Genomic DNA, 13,865 nt, shown 5'->3' with positions numbered 1-13,865 from the left:
TTGTATTCGTAGCTGAAAACTATAAAATGCTCAGTGGCCTATTCTGAAGCTGATGTCAGAGATGCTGCTGTTGTTTTTCGCTTCATGGAAAATAAATAAAAATATCTGAAGCTTAACCAGGGATGATAAAATGGGAGTCTTAAAACGAGGGAGAGGAAAAGCAATGTCTATATATTTACAACAGATGCTTTAATAAAGGCCATTTAGAATTGTAAAATTCACAGAGAAAGAGGATTGTGACCTAAAGAAAAGTGCACACAAATACAGTTAACATGAATCACATTGTGTGACTAGTAAAAGCTTGGCCTGAGCTATGATTCTGTGCCTATGTCCTGTTTCCTTAAATTAAAACATAAGTTAAAGCAGTTCAATAAGGCCAGGAAACTCTGACAGCAGCGAAGACACAAAAGACTTAGTACCTCATTTACCAAAGGTCTTTAGCCACACATTTTCCACTAAAGAACTGAAATAGCTACTTTGGGGTAAAAAATCCATATTAATGTCTCCAATGCTGTGTGGATTCTTAGGTTATCCAAGAAAGATGCCCCCCCCCCCCCCCCCCCCCGTATACTGTTAAACATATTTTTGTACCCCCACAGAGAAGATTACAGTTAAGTCTGTCTGCAGGATATCTCAGGAACCTCAACACAGATTCCTGTTAATTTTGGTGGACAGGACAGCCCCGGACGAAGGAACAGATGATTAGATTTTGGTTGTGAGCCGGATCTAGGACTTCTTCAATTAGACAATTATAATCCATCAGCAGTTTTTTAAACAGTAACAGAGATGGACACTCAATTTCACATTGCAAAGGGTGTGTTGGCAGGGTCCCTCACAGGTCCGTTCTCGAAATAAATAAATGTCAAAGAAAGAAGAAAGAATCTGGAGTGTTTCCAAAAATATCTTTGCTTTCTCAGCCCTGTAGCGCTTGGGTCAGAAAACGTGGGCAAGCTAAAGATACATTTCCCTTTCTAATAGAGATGATCAACAGTTTATAAAAGTTAACTAGTTTGATATGTTTAATAACATTTTACCCTTTTTGAAAGATTAGCCTATTATTTGTTAATGTTTTTTTATTGCACAAAGTAAGAGAAACTCTATTTCTTTAAGTTTGGTTAATGTGCATAAAGTTGTGGTTATGTGTTTGCCTTAACAAAGCGACGCTAGCTGTTTCCCTGTTCCCAGTACAAGATAAGCAAAGCTAAGCTAAGCTAAGCTAATTGTTTCCTGGGTATGACTTGCTGCTTTATTTAGGTATCCCTCCAGTTTCTAAGGCCTCTTTAGTCTTTTCTTAGTGAATCTCAACAAGTCAAGCTATATAAATTGAATTGAATCAGGTTTGTTGTGCATAGTCTTGTTATAACTGATGACGTCTTTCAAGCTGACCTATCAAAAACACTCTGATGACACCTGACACTGAGGTTATGAGGACAGACGTGTGTCGCAGCATCGCAGCCCTCCTACACATGATCCTTACTGACCTTATCTTTCCCCCCTCTCTCTCCTTTTTCTCCCTTCTTTCCCCCTCCTCCTTCTCTCCCTTCCAGATGCAAGGTGTGCCGTCCCCCCCTCCTATCATCATCACCATCATCGCTCCCAAGCCCACTCCTTCCACGCTCCCTCGTACGACCGTCCCGTTCACGAACGTCCCAACTACGACCGTCCGCCCCTCAACCGTCCTTCCTTCAACCGTCCCTCGTTCAACCGTCCCTCGTTCAACCGTCCTTCTTTCGACCGCCCATCGTTCGACCCTCCCTCGTACAAACTTCCCTCGCAAGAGCGTCCCATCTACGAGCGCCCCTCACACGACCGTTCATCCCACGACCGCTGGAACCCCCATCTCAGTGTGAGCCCCGGAAATCAGAGCTACATGTTGGACCAGGAGGAGGTATGCAACCGACACACCAGGAATACACTGATACTGATTTTGCACCAGTCGAAAAAATAGAGCATTAGTATTAGGCTAGTTATTATTTATCATGTGAGAAATAAAATGACCATTTACACTGAAGGTGAACTAGACTTAACAATCTAATGTAAAAGTACATTATATTTGACTTATGTCTTGAAAAAATGAAGGTGAAAAAAAACAATTCCAATTCCAATTTGATCTGTTCCGAAGTTTTTTTTAAACCATGTATTTGTGACCCATTTTTGGATGTCTTCTTTAAAAACCCATCGGCTTGGTGCTGAGTTCCATAGAAAAGGGTGAGAGAGATAAAGTTTCCCTTTAAAGTGTCCTGACTTAGTGTTGAACACACCTTGTTGGCATTAAATATAGAAAGCATCTCTACATGTCAGTGTTGCACCTTGCAGTTGGACATGTCAATAAGTTATTCAATTAAAAGAAGATTATGAAAAGCAGATTGAAAGCGTTTTAGAGTCTACTTATTCCTTACTAGCTTTATATAAATACATCTTAATGTATATTTTCTTACTTATTAGACAGAACACAAAAGGGCCAGTAAACACATACTGTACATGTGGATGAAAATGCTTTCGTAAAAGCAGTGCTCTTCGGCGTGCATTTCTCTGGGGAATGATTTAGCAGTTGTTCTGTTCTTTAGCTGTTTTAACACATTCAATCTTATGCTGTTAAACCCACAGAATATACATGAAAAAATGTAATATTTATATATATCTATATACTTTTGTTCTAAAGTTTGTGTATGGATGTCCTAAACACAGTATCTCTAAACCTGCTTCTGATTGAGAGTAGAATCTCCTCCTGTTCCCTAGGCCAGGAGAGGGTACTGTTCTTCAACTTTCATACATTGTCCTTTGCAAAAAACTATTTCCACACACCTATTATTATTAAGAGAGGATTGAAGATTCATAACACCACTTTAAAATCCATAGGGCACTTCGCCAAAATTAGCAAGCTTGTTATTAGATCACATTTATGCTGGAATACATTTGTTTCACTTTATAGAAGTCCAACAGGTTCGGCCATCTGGTGTTTATTATTTTACTGTGTTTTACTTTGCTTATCTGCCTCACTGTTGTAAATATTTCCTGTCCGATGTTCTTCATATATCATACATTCCGTCCTTGTGCAGAGTGTTTGATTCAAGCCCTGTGCTGAGTCAAATTCCTACAGTATGTTCAGCTATGTTGGCGAGTCAATATAATGAATCATCATGTGGCCGGTCAAAGCTCACGGGTGGCGACTTTACTGTAGAGTGTGTGCACGGCTGCCAATAGCGTTTCAGCTTGTCATCACTCAGAGGAATAGAGCACGCTTTGATCCCGACGAGGGACCTTTATGGCTCTGGAGGGATTCAATGGAGAGCCCAGTTCAATTAATCTGAGCCCTATCCCTGTCTAATTGTGCCAATAAGGCAGCAGCTGTGAATGGATCTGCAGCAGGACTGACGTGCTGATAGCCGTCACCTCGGCGACGGCGAGAGGCTTTAAATATTCATGCCTGTCACTCACCTCAAGCAGAGCTGGTGTCTCTCTCTCTCTCTCACACACACACACACACACACACACACACACACACACACACACACACACACACACACACACACACACACACACACACACACACACACACACACACACACACACACACACACTTGCCCTTCAATTTACTTCCATTTGTTTTAGATGGCTTCAGTGGCTCTGCAAAAAAGAAAAGCAATCATTCTGTACGTTTCCGTAACGGAGATACGGAGAATCAGAGGAGGACCTTGTTCTTTTTTTCTCACCATTGTTGCTGCTTCCTGCACATTTTGATATGAACCTTTGATATCACCTCTATGATTTTCTGTTTGTTTATGTGCTTGGCATCTGAGGTCAGCATCACCTATCCAATCCCCCTCTCCCCCTGTCTCTATTTGTTTCCCTCTCCTCTCTTCCTTCCCTCTTCTCAATTCTGTTTTGATGCCCTACATTGATCCATCTCTCTTACCTTTTGTCCTCTTCTTTCTCCCCCTGTTGCCTCCTATCGCTCACCTCTTTTTATAAAATCCATCTGTGCTTTAATCTCTTCCCTCTCACTCCCTCCTTCCTTCTGTCTCCATAGTCATTGCAACCACATGTCTTTCATCCCTCTCCATATATCTTACGCTCCCCTCTATCTTTCTTTCACAGTTCCCCCCCCCTTTTTTTTTTTTACCCTTGCTCTTTCACCTCATCCACTCTCTCCCGCCTTCCTCCCACCCTCTCTCTGGGGTGACTGGCAGGAGTCTTTGGCTCTCCCACATGCCACCTGTCTCTGTGCTCCTCACAGCTCCATTCACTTGCTTTATCTTCCTATTTTTTATGAATGATGGCCATCATAAAGACGCAGTTGAAGCGTCCTCCTGGTGAGCTGAGATGTCGCTTTGGGAAACAAGCCTTCTTTGTTGTTTTGAAATGTGTCACTTGTAAATTTCTGTTAATCCTGCGCCTGTGTAGCTCCTGGGGAGATGGGTTTGCTGAACTGTTTCTTCGTGATGGAGCGGAGGCACCTCATAGGGATAGAAAGGGATAAAACCCTCCCTGACATGGCTCATTATAATTGCCAAAGATAATGGATTCGCAGACAAGATGTGTTGTCTGAGTGGCACGTTTTGACACTGTGCATCCAGGGCAAAATACCCCTGAAAGTTCAGGAAACGCCTGTGAAATTAAAATGACGTGGCAAAACATGCGCCTATAATTACAGTGCCCTCTTTTGTCTTTTTGTACTCAGAAGTAAACGTGACTTCTTATGCTATCCTTCTTGTGCCTCTGCATTATTTGTGATTGGCAGGATATTCTTGCCAGTGCAGCCCAACCAAGAAAAATGGAAATGTTTCACTTGGAAAACGAGCGAGCCTGTAGCAGACGAACATGTCACATTGTGTTACTCTATTGTGTGATCATATATTAGGATTAGAAGGTAAAATATGTTTATGGTACAAATGGATGCAAAGCAACACCTCTAAAATTAGCATAGAGTTGAATCAAGACTTCTGTAATGCAGTGAGAATATAAATGTTGCATTGTATGGTTCAGAAAGTTACTTGTTTATGCAGAAATCATGAATGAGATTACATGAAAGTGTTTTTTGGCCACCCTTATGCCGTGTGTCCACCAAGGCGTTTTTTCCTGGACCGGCGTGTTTTTTCAATGGTTTTCAAAGGGAGCGAGGCGTTAAAAAAACGCCGGCAGTTGACGGGCGCTGAGCGCTAAAAAAAACCGCCAAGCCGCATGCCCGCGGGCGTTTTTTTTTTTACGTCGGCTAGCTGAAAAAAACGCCAGGGTGCCGCGCTTCACGAGTTGAAAAATGTTCAACTTTTGGAAAGACGCTACAGTCGTCAATGTCACTTTCTACCCCACCGTCCAATCACAGTGGAGGAGGGGCGGGACAAGTACACACCGCGGTAATAACGTCACGTCGCAACAATGGAGGAAAAAATGATTCTGTTGCTCTCGGAGTATCCCACTCTGTTTGATATGGCGTCTGCAGATTACCACAACGCAAATCTTAAAAACCATGCTTGAAGCAACGTGTCATTCGCCATGGGTCTACCAGGTAAGATATAGATATAGATATAATATATAATAATAGTTAAAGAAAGTAATGAGTATAGCAATAATATATATAATATCCGCCAATTCTGAGCAAAAGTGCACCACAAAACTGACAGCGAAATCAGAACTGCGAATATTCCGTATCATAGCAACCAAAACGCCGGCGCTGGGCGCTTTCAGAATAACGCCGGCGTTTAAACGCCTTGGTGGACACACGGCCTTAGAACTACGAATACTACCATGTCCATGTGTCATGAATATTTTCATTTAATAATCAATATTCTTTAGCGAAATATGCTCATACATTGTGATATCATCAACAAAAGGAAAGAGAAGCTGAACTGCAAAAATTTTTCTTATTGATTAATCCAAAATGCCAAACAGTCATTGCTTCAGCCTTTCACTTGTGAGCTTCACCTGCATTTCTGTATGTTTTTTGGTAGTAAAATAAATACAGTTGGGCTGATTGTTGGACAAAACTAGTAATTTTCACTATTTATACGACATTTTATAGACCAAATAATAATTTCAAATGCAGAAAATGCCGCCAGATAGCTCAGTGGTTAGAGCTGGTGGCCTATATACCTAGACCCCTGCTAAATCAGAATCGGATTACTTTAACATTTACATTGTAACAGCAAAAGTGAAGATAGTGACAAAAAAAAAGAAGTAAAATAAAACACTATTAGATAAAAGGGCATGCACAAAAAATATAAAATTAGAAAAAAATGTAAAGTAATTCAAATCTACAAGTTATATTTTAAGTAGATTCTGCTAATATACAAATTGTATATAAGTGTTATTGCACAACAGTGGTGTCATAGTCTTGTTTAGTTTATTATTGCACACATTGGTGTCTTAATTTGAAGTTGTGTGAGTGTGGGGGTCTACATGGGGGCCATGCTGGTTGTAAAATCAGACCGCAAGCCAGTTCGAGTCCTGTGCCTCCACCTTTCAACTCTGAGAATCTGTAATATAGGCCCTCTCTGGGCGCAAAAAAATAAAATCATGTTAAATCATGTGTTGCATAGTGAGCTGCAGTTCACTAATGCTTTCATAATGATAACTTAAAAGTTATGCTCAGATTGACTGATCATTGATAATAGTTTGACTTTGGCCCCATTATGTAATAACTGGTTCATATTTCATTTATTTTTACACATTTAAAGACATTTGTAGTAGTGGATTGAATAAAGCAGGCTGGTTGTTGACTTCCTCTCTAACATGACCACTCGGGAAAAATCTGGCTTTCTTTGAGTCTTTTAAAGAATCCCTTAAAAAATTACTCGCAATTTCCTCAATACTGAATCTCTCTGCAGGCTGCTCTGCCTCTTTGTGTCCTGTAGGGGGAGAGAGAGGGCTGGCAGTGATTGCTGCCTGCCAGCCTCTCCTCCTCCTCCTCCTCCTCCTCCTCCTCCTCCTCTTCTCGTCTCACATTAATCTGAGGTGACAGAGCTTCATATTCCACCGCCCCGCACCAGTGCCCTTTCCCCCAAGTCATGCGTTCGAGCTGTGCTAACCCCAACTGTGCCAGTGGTACAAAAAGAAAAAGACAGAGGGGGGCACAGACCTTGTTTGTAAGTGTTAGACAGAGCTGAGAAATACCCACTCTAGAACAAACTGAGAAGAAGTACTCTAGTAATTCAAAGTAAATACATTTACACTTGAGTGCTTTTTCCTCCTTAGGAAAAGCTGTGCATGTTGATGGTCCCTTTTTTGGTACTGAATATGGAAGCTTCAGTGTGTGAGCCGGTCTGCAAACAAGCCATGGCACCTTGTGGCTTTAGCCTGTAGGTCCTGTTGTCACAGTGCATGAAGAGCGACTGCGAACTGCGTATGTTTGCTTATGACCCTGGAGTATGGCGAGCCGTTTGAGTATTTATTCCATATCCTTGATATCAGACGGCAGTTGCCTACACTAGTTGGCTCTTTGACAGCACTTGTTAGATATTTGGTCACACTAGTTTGGCACTTTGTTTTACTAGTTGAACAAAACATTTTACTAGTCATTATTTTTCAGCAACTAGTGGCACTTTTGTCCAACTAGTTCCTATAAGCCTTACAAGTGACGCCAGGAGCTGCACTAGTAGCTCTAAAGTCCCAACGTGTAAGCTTTTTGACGAACTAGTGACCCTCTGACCGTACTAGTGACGCATAACGTCTTACTAGTAAACTAGTAAGCTGCAAAAACTCTGACATGTTAACTAGTTACGAAAAAGAAGCAGAAAATTGGAGAACTAGTTAACTAGTGGCATACATTTTTCTGCACTACTTAACTAGTAACACCCAAAATCACTCACTAGTTAACTAGTAAAGGCAAAAGGTTCACTAGTTAACTAGTTGACGGCTCTTTTGACCTTACTAGTTAACTAGTGAGTGATTTTGGGTGTTACTAGTTAAGTAGTGCAGAAAAATGTATGCCACTAGTTAACTAGTTCGCCAATTTTCTGCTTCTTTTTTGTAACTAGTTAACATGTCAGAGTTTTTGCAGCACACTAGTTAACTAGTAAGACGTTAAGCCTCACTAGTACAGTCAGAGGGCCACTAGTTTGTCTAAAAGCTTACACGTTGGGACTAAAGTGCGACTAGTGAAGCTCCTGGCGTCACTTGTAAGGCTTATGTAGGAACTAGTTGGACAAAAGTGCCACTAGTTGCTGAAAAATAATAACTAGTAAAATGTTTTGTTCAACTAGTAAAACCAAGTGCCAAACTAGTGTGACCAAATATCTAACAAGTTCTGTCAAAGAGCCAACTAGTGTAGGTAACTGCCGTCTGATATCAAGGATATGGAATAAATACTCAAACGGCTTGCCATACTGGAGAGCACATTCAGGTGGCTGTTGCGTGGGAGTCACAGGGATTAATTATGTAATAAGTGTAGGTGTGCAGTGGCTGTCAGGAAAGAAGAGAGAGGTTGATTGTTTTAGCGAGAAGGCTGACCTGAACCCCTTAGGCAATGTTAACAAAAAAGTCTTGGTATTTGAGTAACTACTACATGCCATTTGAATGCAAGATGTCACTCACTCAGAAACAAAACGTTTTTTTCAAAGGTCATCTTGTACGAACAAGGGTTTAAATGGCTTTTATCTCATCGTTTTGATTAATTTGCCTACTGCTGTGGATAGTGTACCGTTTTTCTCCCCTCCCATACCTTGGAGGCACCTAGACAAAGAGGAAAACTAAGGCTAATTTGTCTCCTGCCAACTTACCAGGAGCAACTCCCGGATATCGATGACCTTAAAAGCAATCCTCCGCCATTTATCAGTTTTATTAAGAACAATTGTTTTTGACTGAATCTGTCTCTGTGGTGTGGGGACACTTATGGGTGGTTTGAGCTTTTCCAAGAAAACGTTAAAAACCTACTCAACATTTACACTCTTAGTATGTATTTGATGGTCTTTTTCACTACAGCCTACAGTAAAGAATATGTTGATTTGCATTAAAGAAGCAAGATGTTTGTTTTCTGTAACCAAGTAATGATTAGTCATGCTTGGCATGCATTTTAGCTACTCATTCTTAGCGGTAAACAAATCACACCCAATTCCCAGTTTAAGTTTAATTTAAGTTTCCTGCTTATAATGCTGGTTACATCAGCATTTTCTGTGTCTTCATATCAATTAAAGGCCAACATGGTACCGTCTGTGTTAAAGAATTGTATTTTTGATCCTTTTCAACACCTCCTGGATGTATTGAAGACAAATACAAAGACATTGTATCTGCTTTTACCGGTTCTTAGCAAACTACATCACCTTTTTCCCCCTTATACTGTTTATGGAAATATAAAGTTAGAACTGTGTTTATCAAATGTAGCAAATTACCCTTTATTGGTTCATTGGGGAAAGGCCACAAATGGTCAAAATGTCAGCCCTGTTGGCCTCTTCTCAGTGTGTGTGCTAGTGGAGATGTGTAATTATGTGAGTGTGATCACTGTGTGTTCAATGACTCAGTAGCCAGTGCCTGAGGTCAGGAGAAGGAGGAACATCTGTCCATGAAAGGATGGTACAGACGCTCTGAAGGACGAATCGTGCTTTTGGCCAACTCGGCCACCTATCATGATGCAGGGAAGTGTGTGTGTGTGTGTGTGTGTGTGTGTGTGTGTGTGTGTGTGTGTGTGTGTGTGTGTGTGTGTGTGTGTGTGTGTGTGTGTGTGTGTGTGTGTGTGTGTGTGTGTGTGTGTGTGTGTGTGTCCGTATGTATGTGTGTCTGTCTGTATGCTGAGGTGAAAGATATTCCTGTCTTTGCACAGGTGCACAGCCACATTTTTGTTATTGCCTCTGTGTGTGACCTTATACAGGTTGATGCATTTGTTTGTGTGTCTGTGCTTTTGTGTGTTGAGCCAGAGTTAGACCGCCAGCAGGGTTTGATTACTGCCCCGTTAAGAAATAATGGATTGCATCGTTTTCGTGCACATTACACACTATATTTCTGGAAAATACACACTCTGTCTGTTCTCTTTCTTTCTCTCCCAGAGTTGTACTTTCTCACACACACTCACACAGTGTCCCACCATATTCCCCTGCTCCTCACAGCTGGGCCTAAGGAAGCAGTAGTGACATATGGGCAAGCCAGCCTGCAGCATCGCTCAACTCAACCTGCCAAGCTGAACAAAAACACCCTCCTCTCTCTCCAGATCAATGGCACTCCCTTCCCTGCCTCCCAGCCCCCTTCCTCCCTCTATCGCCATCTCTTCCTCTCAGCTTCCCTCTTCCAATACCACAATCCCCTCATCTATATCTTTCTCTCCATGCCAGGACAGGCTTCAGTGTGGCACGGTTGTTTTCTTATGACTCAAATTTGAAAATCATGTTACTTTTTATTATCCTGATTGTTGAAATTCTCATCAGGAATGGATCGATTTCAGCACTGCTCATCACAATAGTCATCATGGCCGCTTGAATCCATCTGGCATACAATTTAAAAATCTAATTGGATGAAATTGATTGCAGCGCCACTCGTTTCAACCGTCCCCAAACATGGTCACAAATGAAAAAGTAAAAACTGCAGATATTCTACCACTTCAAAGTGTTGTAATTCACTCTTTTGGATATGATCACTCATTAATTCACCCTAATTACAAAAATGTAGGGATTTCTGCTTATGTGTTACCAAAGTAAAGTGTCGGTGTGCTGTGTGTTACAGTGTATCTTATGTACGTTGTAGTCTGGAGGATACCATTTTGTTTTGGTGTCTTCGCTTCCTCCAGCTGGATTTGATCATTTAGGTTGTTGAAACCTTAAGTCTTTCAAGGAATGTTCCTAAAACGTACCTTTAACTGTTTATGATTTTTTTTTTTTTTTATCATCTGCTGTGCTTTCTGTAAACATAAAATATGAGACCCGAGACCAGCCACTCACCAGTGTAGTGGTAATGGTACAATTTAGTTTTACAATTTACTCTATCTGGTTCATCTCATCTCTCTCTATATATCAGACGGCTTTTCAAGTTTGGCCATTAGGAACACACACAAACGTTTGAAGCGTACCCTCACCTGAAGAATAGTCAGTAGTTCGTTCTGTATGGTGAGGTGTAATAGAGGTTGCAGCTTTTATGTGGTACCATACCAAGCCTTTGAAAAGTAGTGTATTTGAGTTACGTGTACTGTGTTGTAAATGAAAGGGTTTCTTTAAATCTATGTGTGAGGTGTACAGAGTGCCATCTGAAGTGGTTAAAAGTCAGTGAGCTGGCCTAATGCGGCCTCTCTGTGGGTGATGGGTGCTGGCCTGCCAGCTCATTGTGCCCACTCATGGTCGTGACACAAGACAAATCAAAGACTGCCACATGCAGAGTAAAATAGGCCTCCAGGTGTTTCCCCCCCGCTGTAAGTACACGTGGGATGCTTATTGGAGGGGATTGAAGTGTCAGGGTGGGGTAAGGAGTTATTCTTGCTCAATAAGTCATGTTGTCAGTGATGAATTACACTGGGCAGGGCAGCAGTAGGGGGGAGTATGAGTGGGCTTGTACTTCAAGTTCAAGTAGATATGATTAAGGAAAATTACCATATTTAGCTCCTTGTAATTAGGTGGTATTGGTATCTAGATGGCTTGTCAAGTGTTTAACTGTTTAAGACTCGTAGATTTGAGATAACTTGAGCCGTAAGTGTTACAGATTATGGTAGGAAATACTAGTTTGCAACCTCTTATTTTGATTTTAATACACGAAGAGAAGAATCGAAGGTGTTGGTATTCCTCTGCTTACAAAACACCTATTTTGCAACCTTCTCTCAAGTCTTACTGTAGATGAAAGGGAACCCATTTGTCTCTTCTGGATTCCATGGCAACAGCTGAAAATCTAGAGTGAGAGAAGCATTACTTTAACCCTGGTGAAAATCACCACTATCCCTTCAATAACCACGAAACCATTCAGTGTGATTACCTGGGTTCTGAGTTTGCTACTCCTCCGTACTCTCCTCCCTAATATTTTCATGTAGTCAGAGCTGGCACAGTGCTTAATCATGTGTTATGAAACCACATTGCTTATTACGTACATTTAGGAACACTATAAAGAAACATGGTCGCAATAAAGCTTTAGTATGCAACTGTGGCTTTATGTGCGTTCCTGATCAATGAAGAGCTGGTTGAATGTGAAGTTAATTCAGGTTTACTGTTACGCATTGGCGCTAAAGTATATTCCATCAGTCGCGCAGAGTGCTCGGCCACTCTCAGACGGTGCTTTTTTTAACATTAATCTGACAAAGAGAATGAAATGAGGCTTACAGAAAAGACTTGAATGAAAATTGAAGCAGGATGGACTAAGAAGGCTTGAATTTAGATGAGTGTTTTTTTATTTAGTTTTGAATCATTTCACGGAAGATGAATCATGGTGGCATACAGAATTATTGTAATTGTATGGAAATGACTTTCGACAAATAATAAAAAGTAATTTTAATACATTTTATAGAGGATTAAACGCAAACGTTGCCAACATTTAACATTAATATATCATCCTCTAACTAGCACTACAATCCTTTTGAATCTTCCTCTGTATACAATAAATGATTGAAGCTTAGTTTTATCATGCAGATGTAGACATTTTATTCAGGATTGAACTAGAGGCCAGACAGATCACAAAAAAACTTGATACATGGCAAAATCTTCTCACTGTGTCTTCACAACTGGGAACACATTAGCATACACGCTCTGTGCATTCTCAAACTGGACTCATAAAGAAAGTATGCAGCTTGATATATTTTTCATAAAGCAGTTTGTACTGTAATCTCATCACAACAAGCAATATGTTGGTCCCAGGGAAGCACTGCATTACAATGTAGTTTTGTGCACTTTGGTTGCACAAGCAGCAAAGTGGAGAGTAATCATGGAGGCCGTTGATTTATGGTGCTTGTCCCTGATTAAGTTGGATGTATGGACTCGTATAAAGAGCATCCTGATGCTGTGATGTGAGGAATCTTCTGCTTTGCTGGTCTAACTAGATTACGTGTGTGTGTTCATGTGTCCGATGTGATACAGCTGTAGCGTGGCAGCGGTACAATATTAGTAGCTTGAAGTGGAGCAGTGTCTGCATTAAATTTTCATGTACTCCTCTCGCTTTGATAGACACACATATGAACGTACAAACAAAAGCAAACACACACACACACACACACACACACACACACACACACACACACACACACACACACACACACACACACACACACACTCCAATGTGTTTTCATATTAACAGAGGACCTTTTAGAGTGAGTGGCACTCGGCTGTCTTGTGGGACATATGGCTCAGTGTGACCTGCCAGTGTCCTTCACTGTTGTTGGCTTCTCCCCAAAGCCCCCGGGCTGCACAGCTCTCTGCAGTTAGCCCCACCTTGTAACACTGGCAGTCTGTGTTCACACCAGCGCTTTTATGTTCCGATGTTGCATTGCTGTTAGCCGCTAGTCTCAATAGGACACACTCAGAGGCACAGCGGCGTTGTATCAGAACACAAACATGACCGATATCATTTCCGCAGACACCTTGACTTTATGAGAGGAAGGACGATAAAGTTCATGATAGTGACTGCAATTCACTTTCCAAGGATTCCTCTATTATCCATCGTTGAAACAAGCACTTTAAATCCATAATTCTGCATTTGTCAAGGCTGATATAATTGAGAAAAACGTCTACAACAATCAGCAAGACGTATTCTATACACTCTTATCAAATTTATGCATCTGCTAAATCTGAAAACTGACAAAGAGATGTATATTTTTATAACATTTTGCACGCCTCATTTAAAAACATTAGGCAAAGGGAAAATGTAAGAATAAAACAATAATAACTCAAAAAAACATTATACATGTAGTTAGGGAGTTTCTCTGCCACACCGTCCCGTCTGCCTGAAATGCCTCGATTGGACTTCTTTATTGAATT

At 41.1% G+C, this 13,865-nt stretch overlaps 1 protein-coding gene across 1 annotated transcript in view; it reads left to right on the top strand.

Annotated features, from left to right (window-relative positions):
• The window catches only part of syngap1b (synaptic Ras GTPase activating protein 1b), a 117,199-nt gene that overhangs the window by 28,894 nt on the left and 74,440 nt on the right, over positions 1-13,865 (top strand). The window contains exon 3 of the mRNA XM_063879613.1: positions 1,548-1,888. Coding sequence (XP_063735683.1) covers positions 1,548-1,888 — 341 coding nt within the window. The remainder of the gene's footprint in view (positions 1-1,547; positions 1,889-13,865) is intronic.

Source organism: Eleginops maclovinus, chromosome 3 (genome assembly GCF_036324505.1).
Source record: "Eleginops maclovinus isolate JMC-PN-2008 ecotype Puerto Natales chromosome 3, JC_Emac_rtc_rv5, whole genome shotgun sequence".
NCBI lineage: Eukaryota > Metazoa > Chordata > Actinopteri > Perciformes > Eleginopidae > Eleginops > Eleginops maclovinus.
This window is presented reverse-complemented; position numbering and strand designations above follow the sequence as displayed.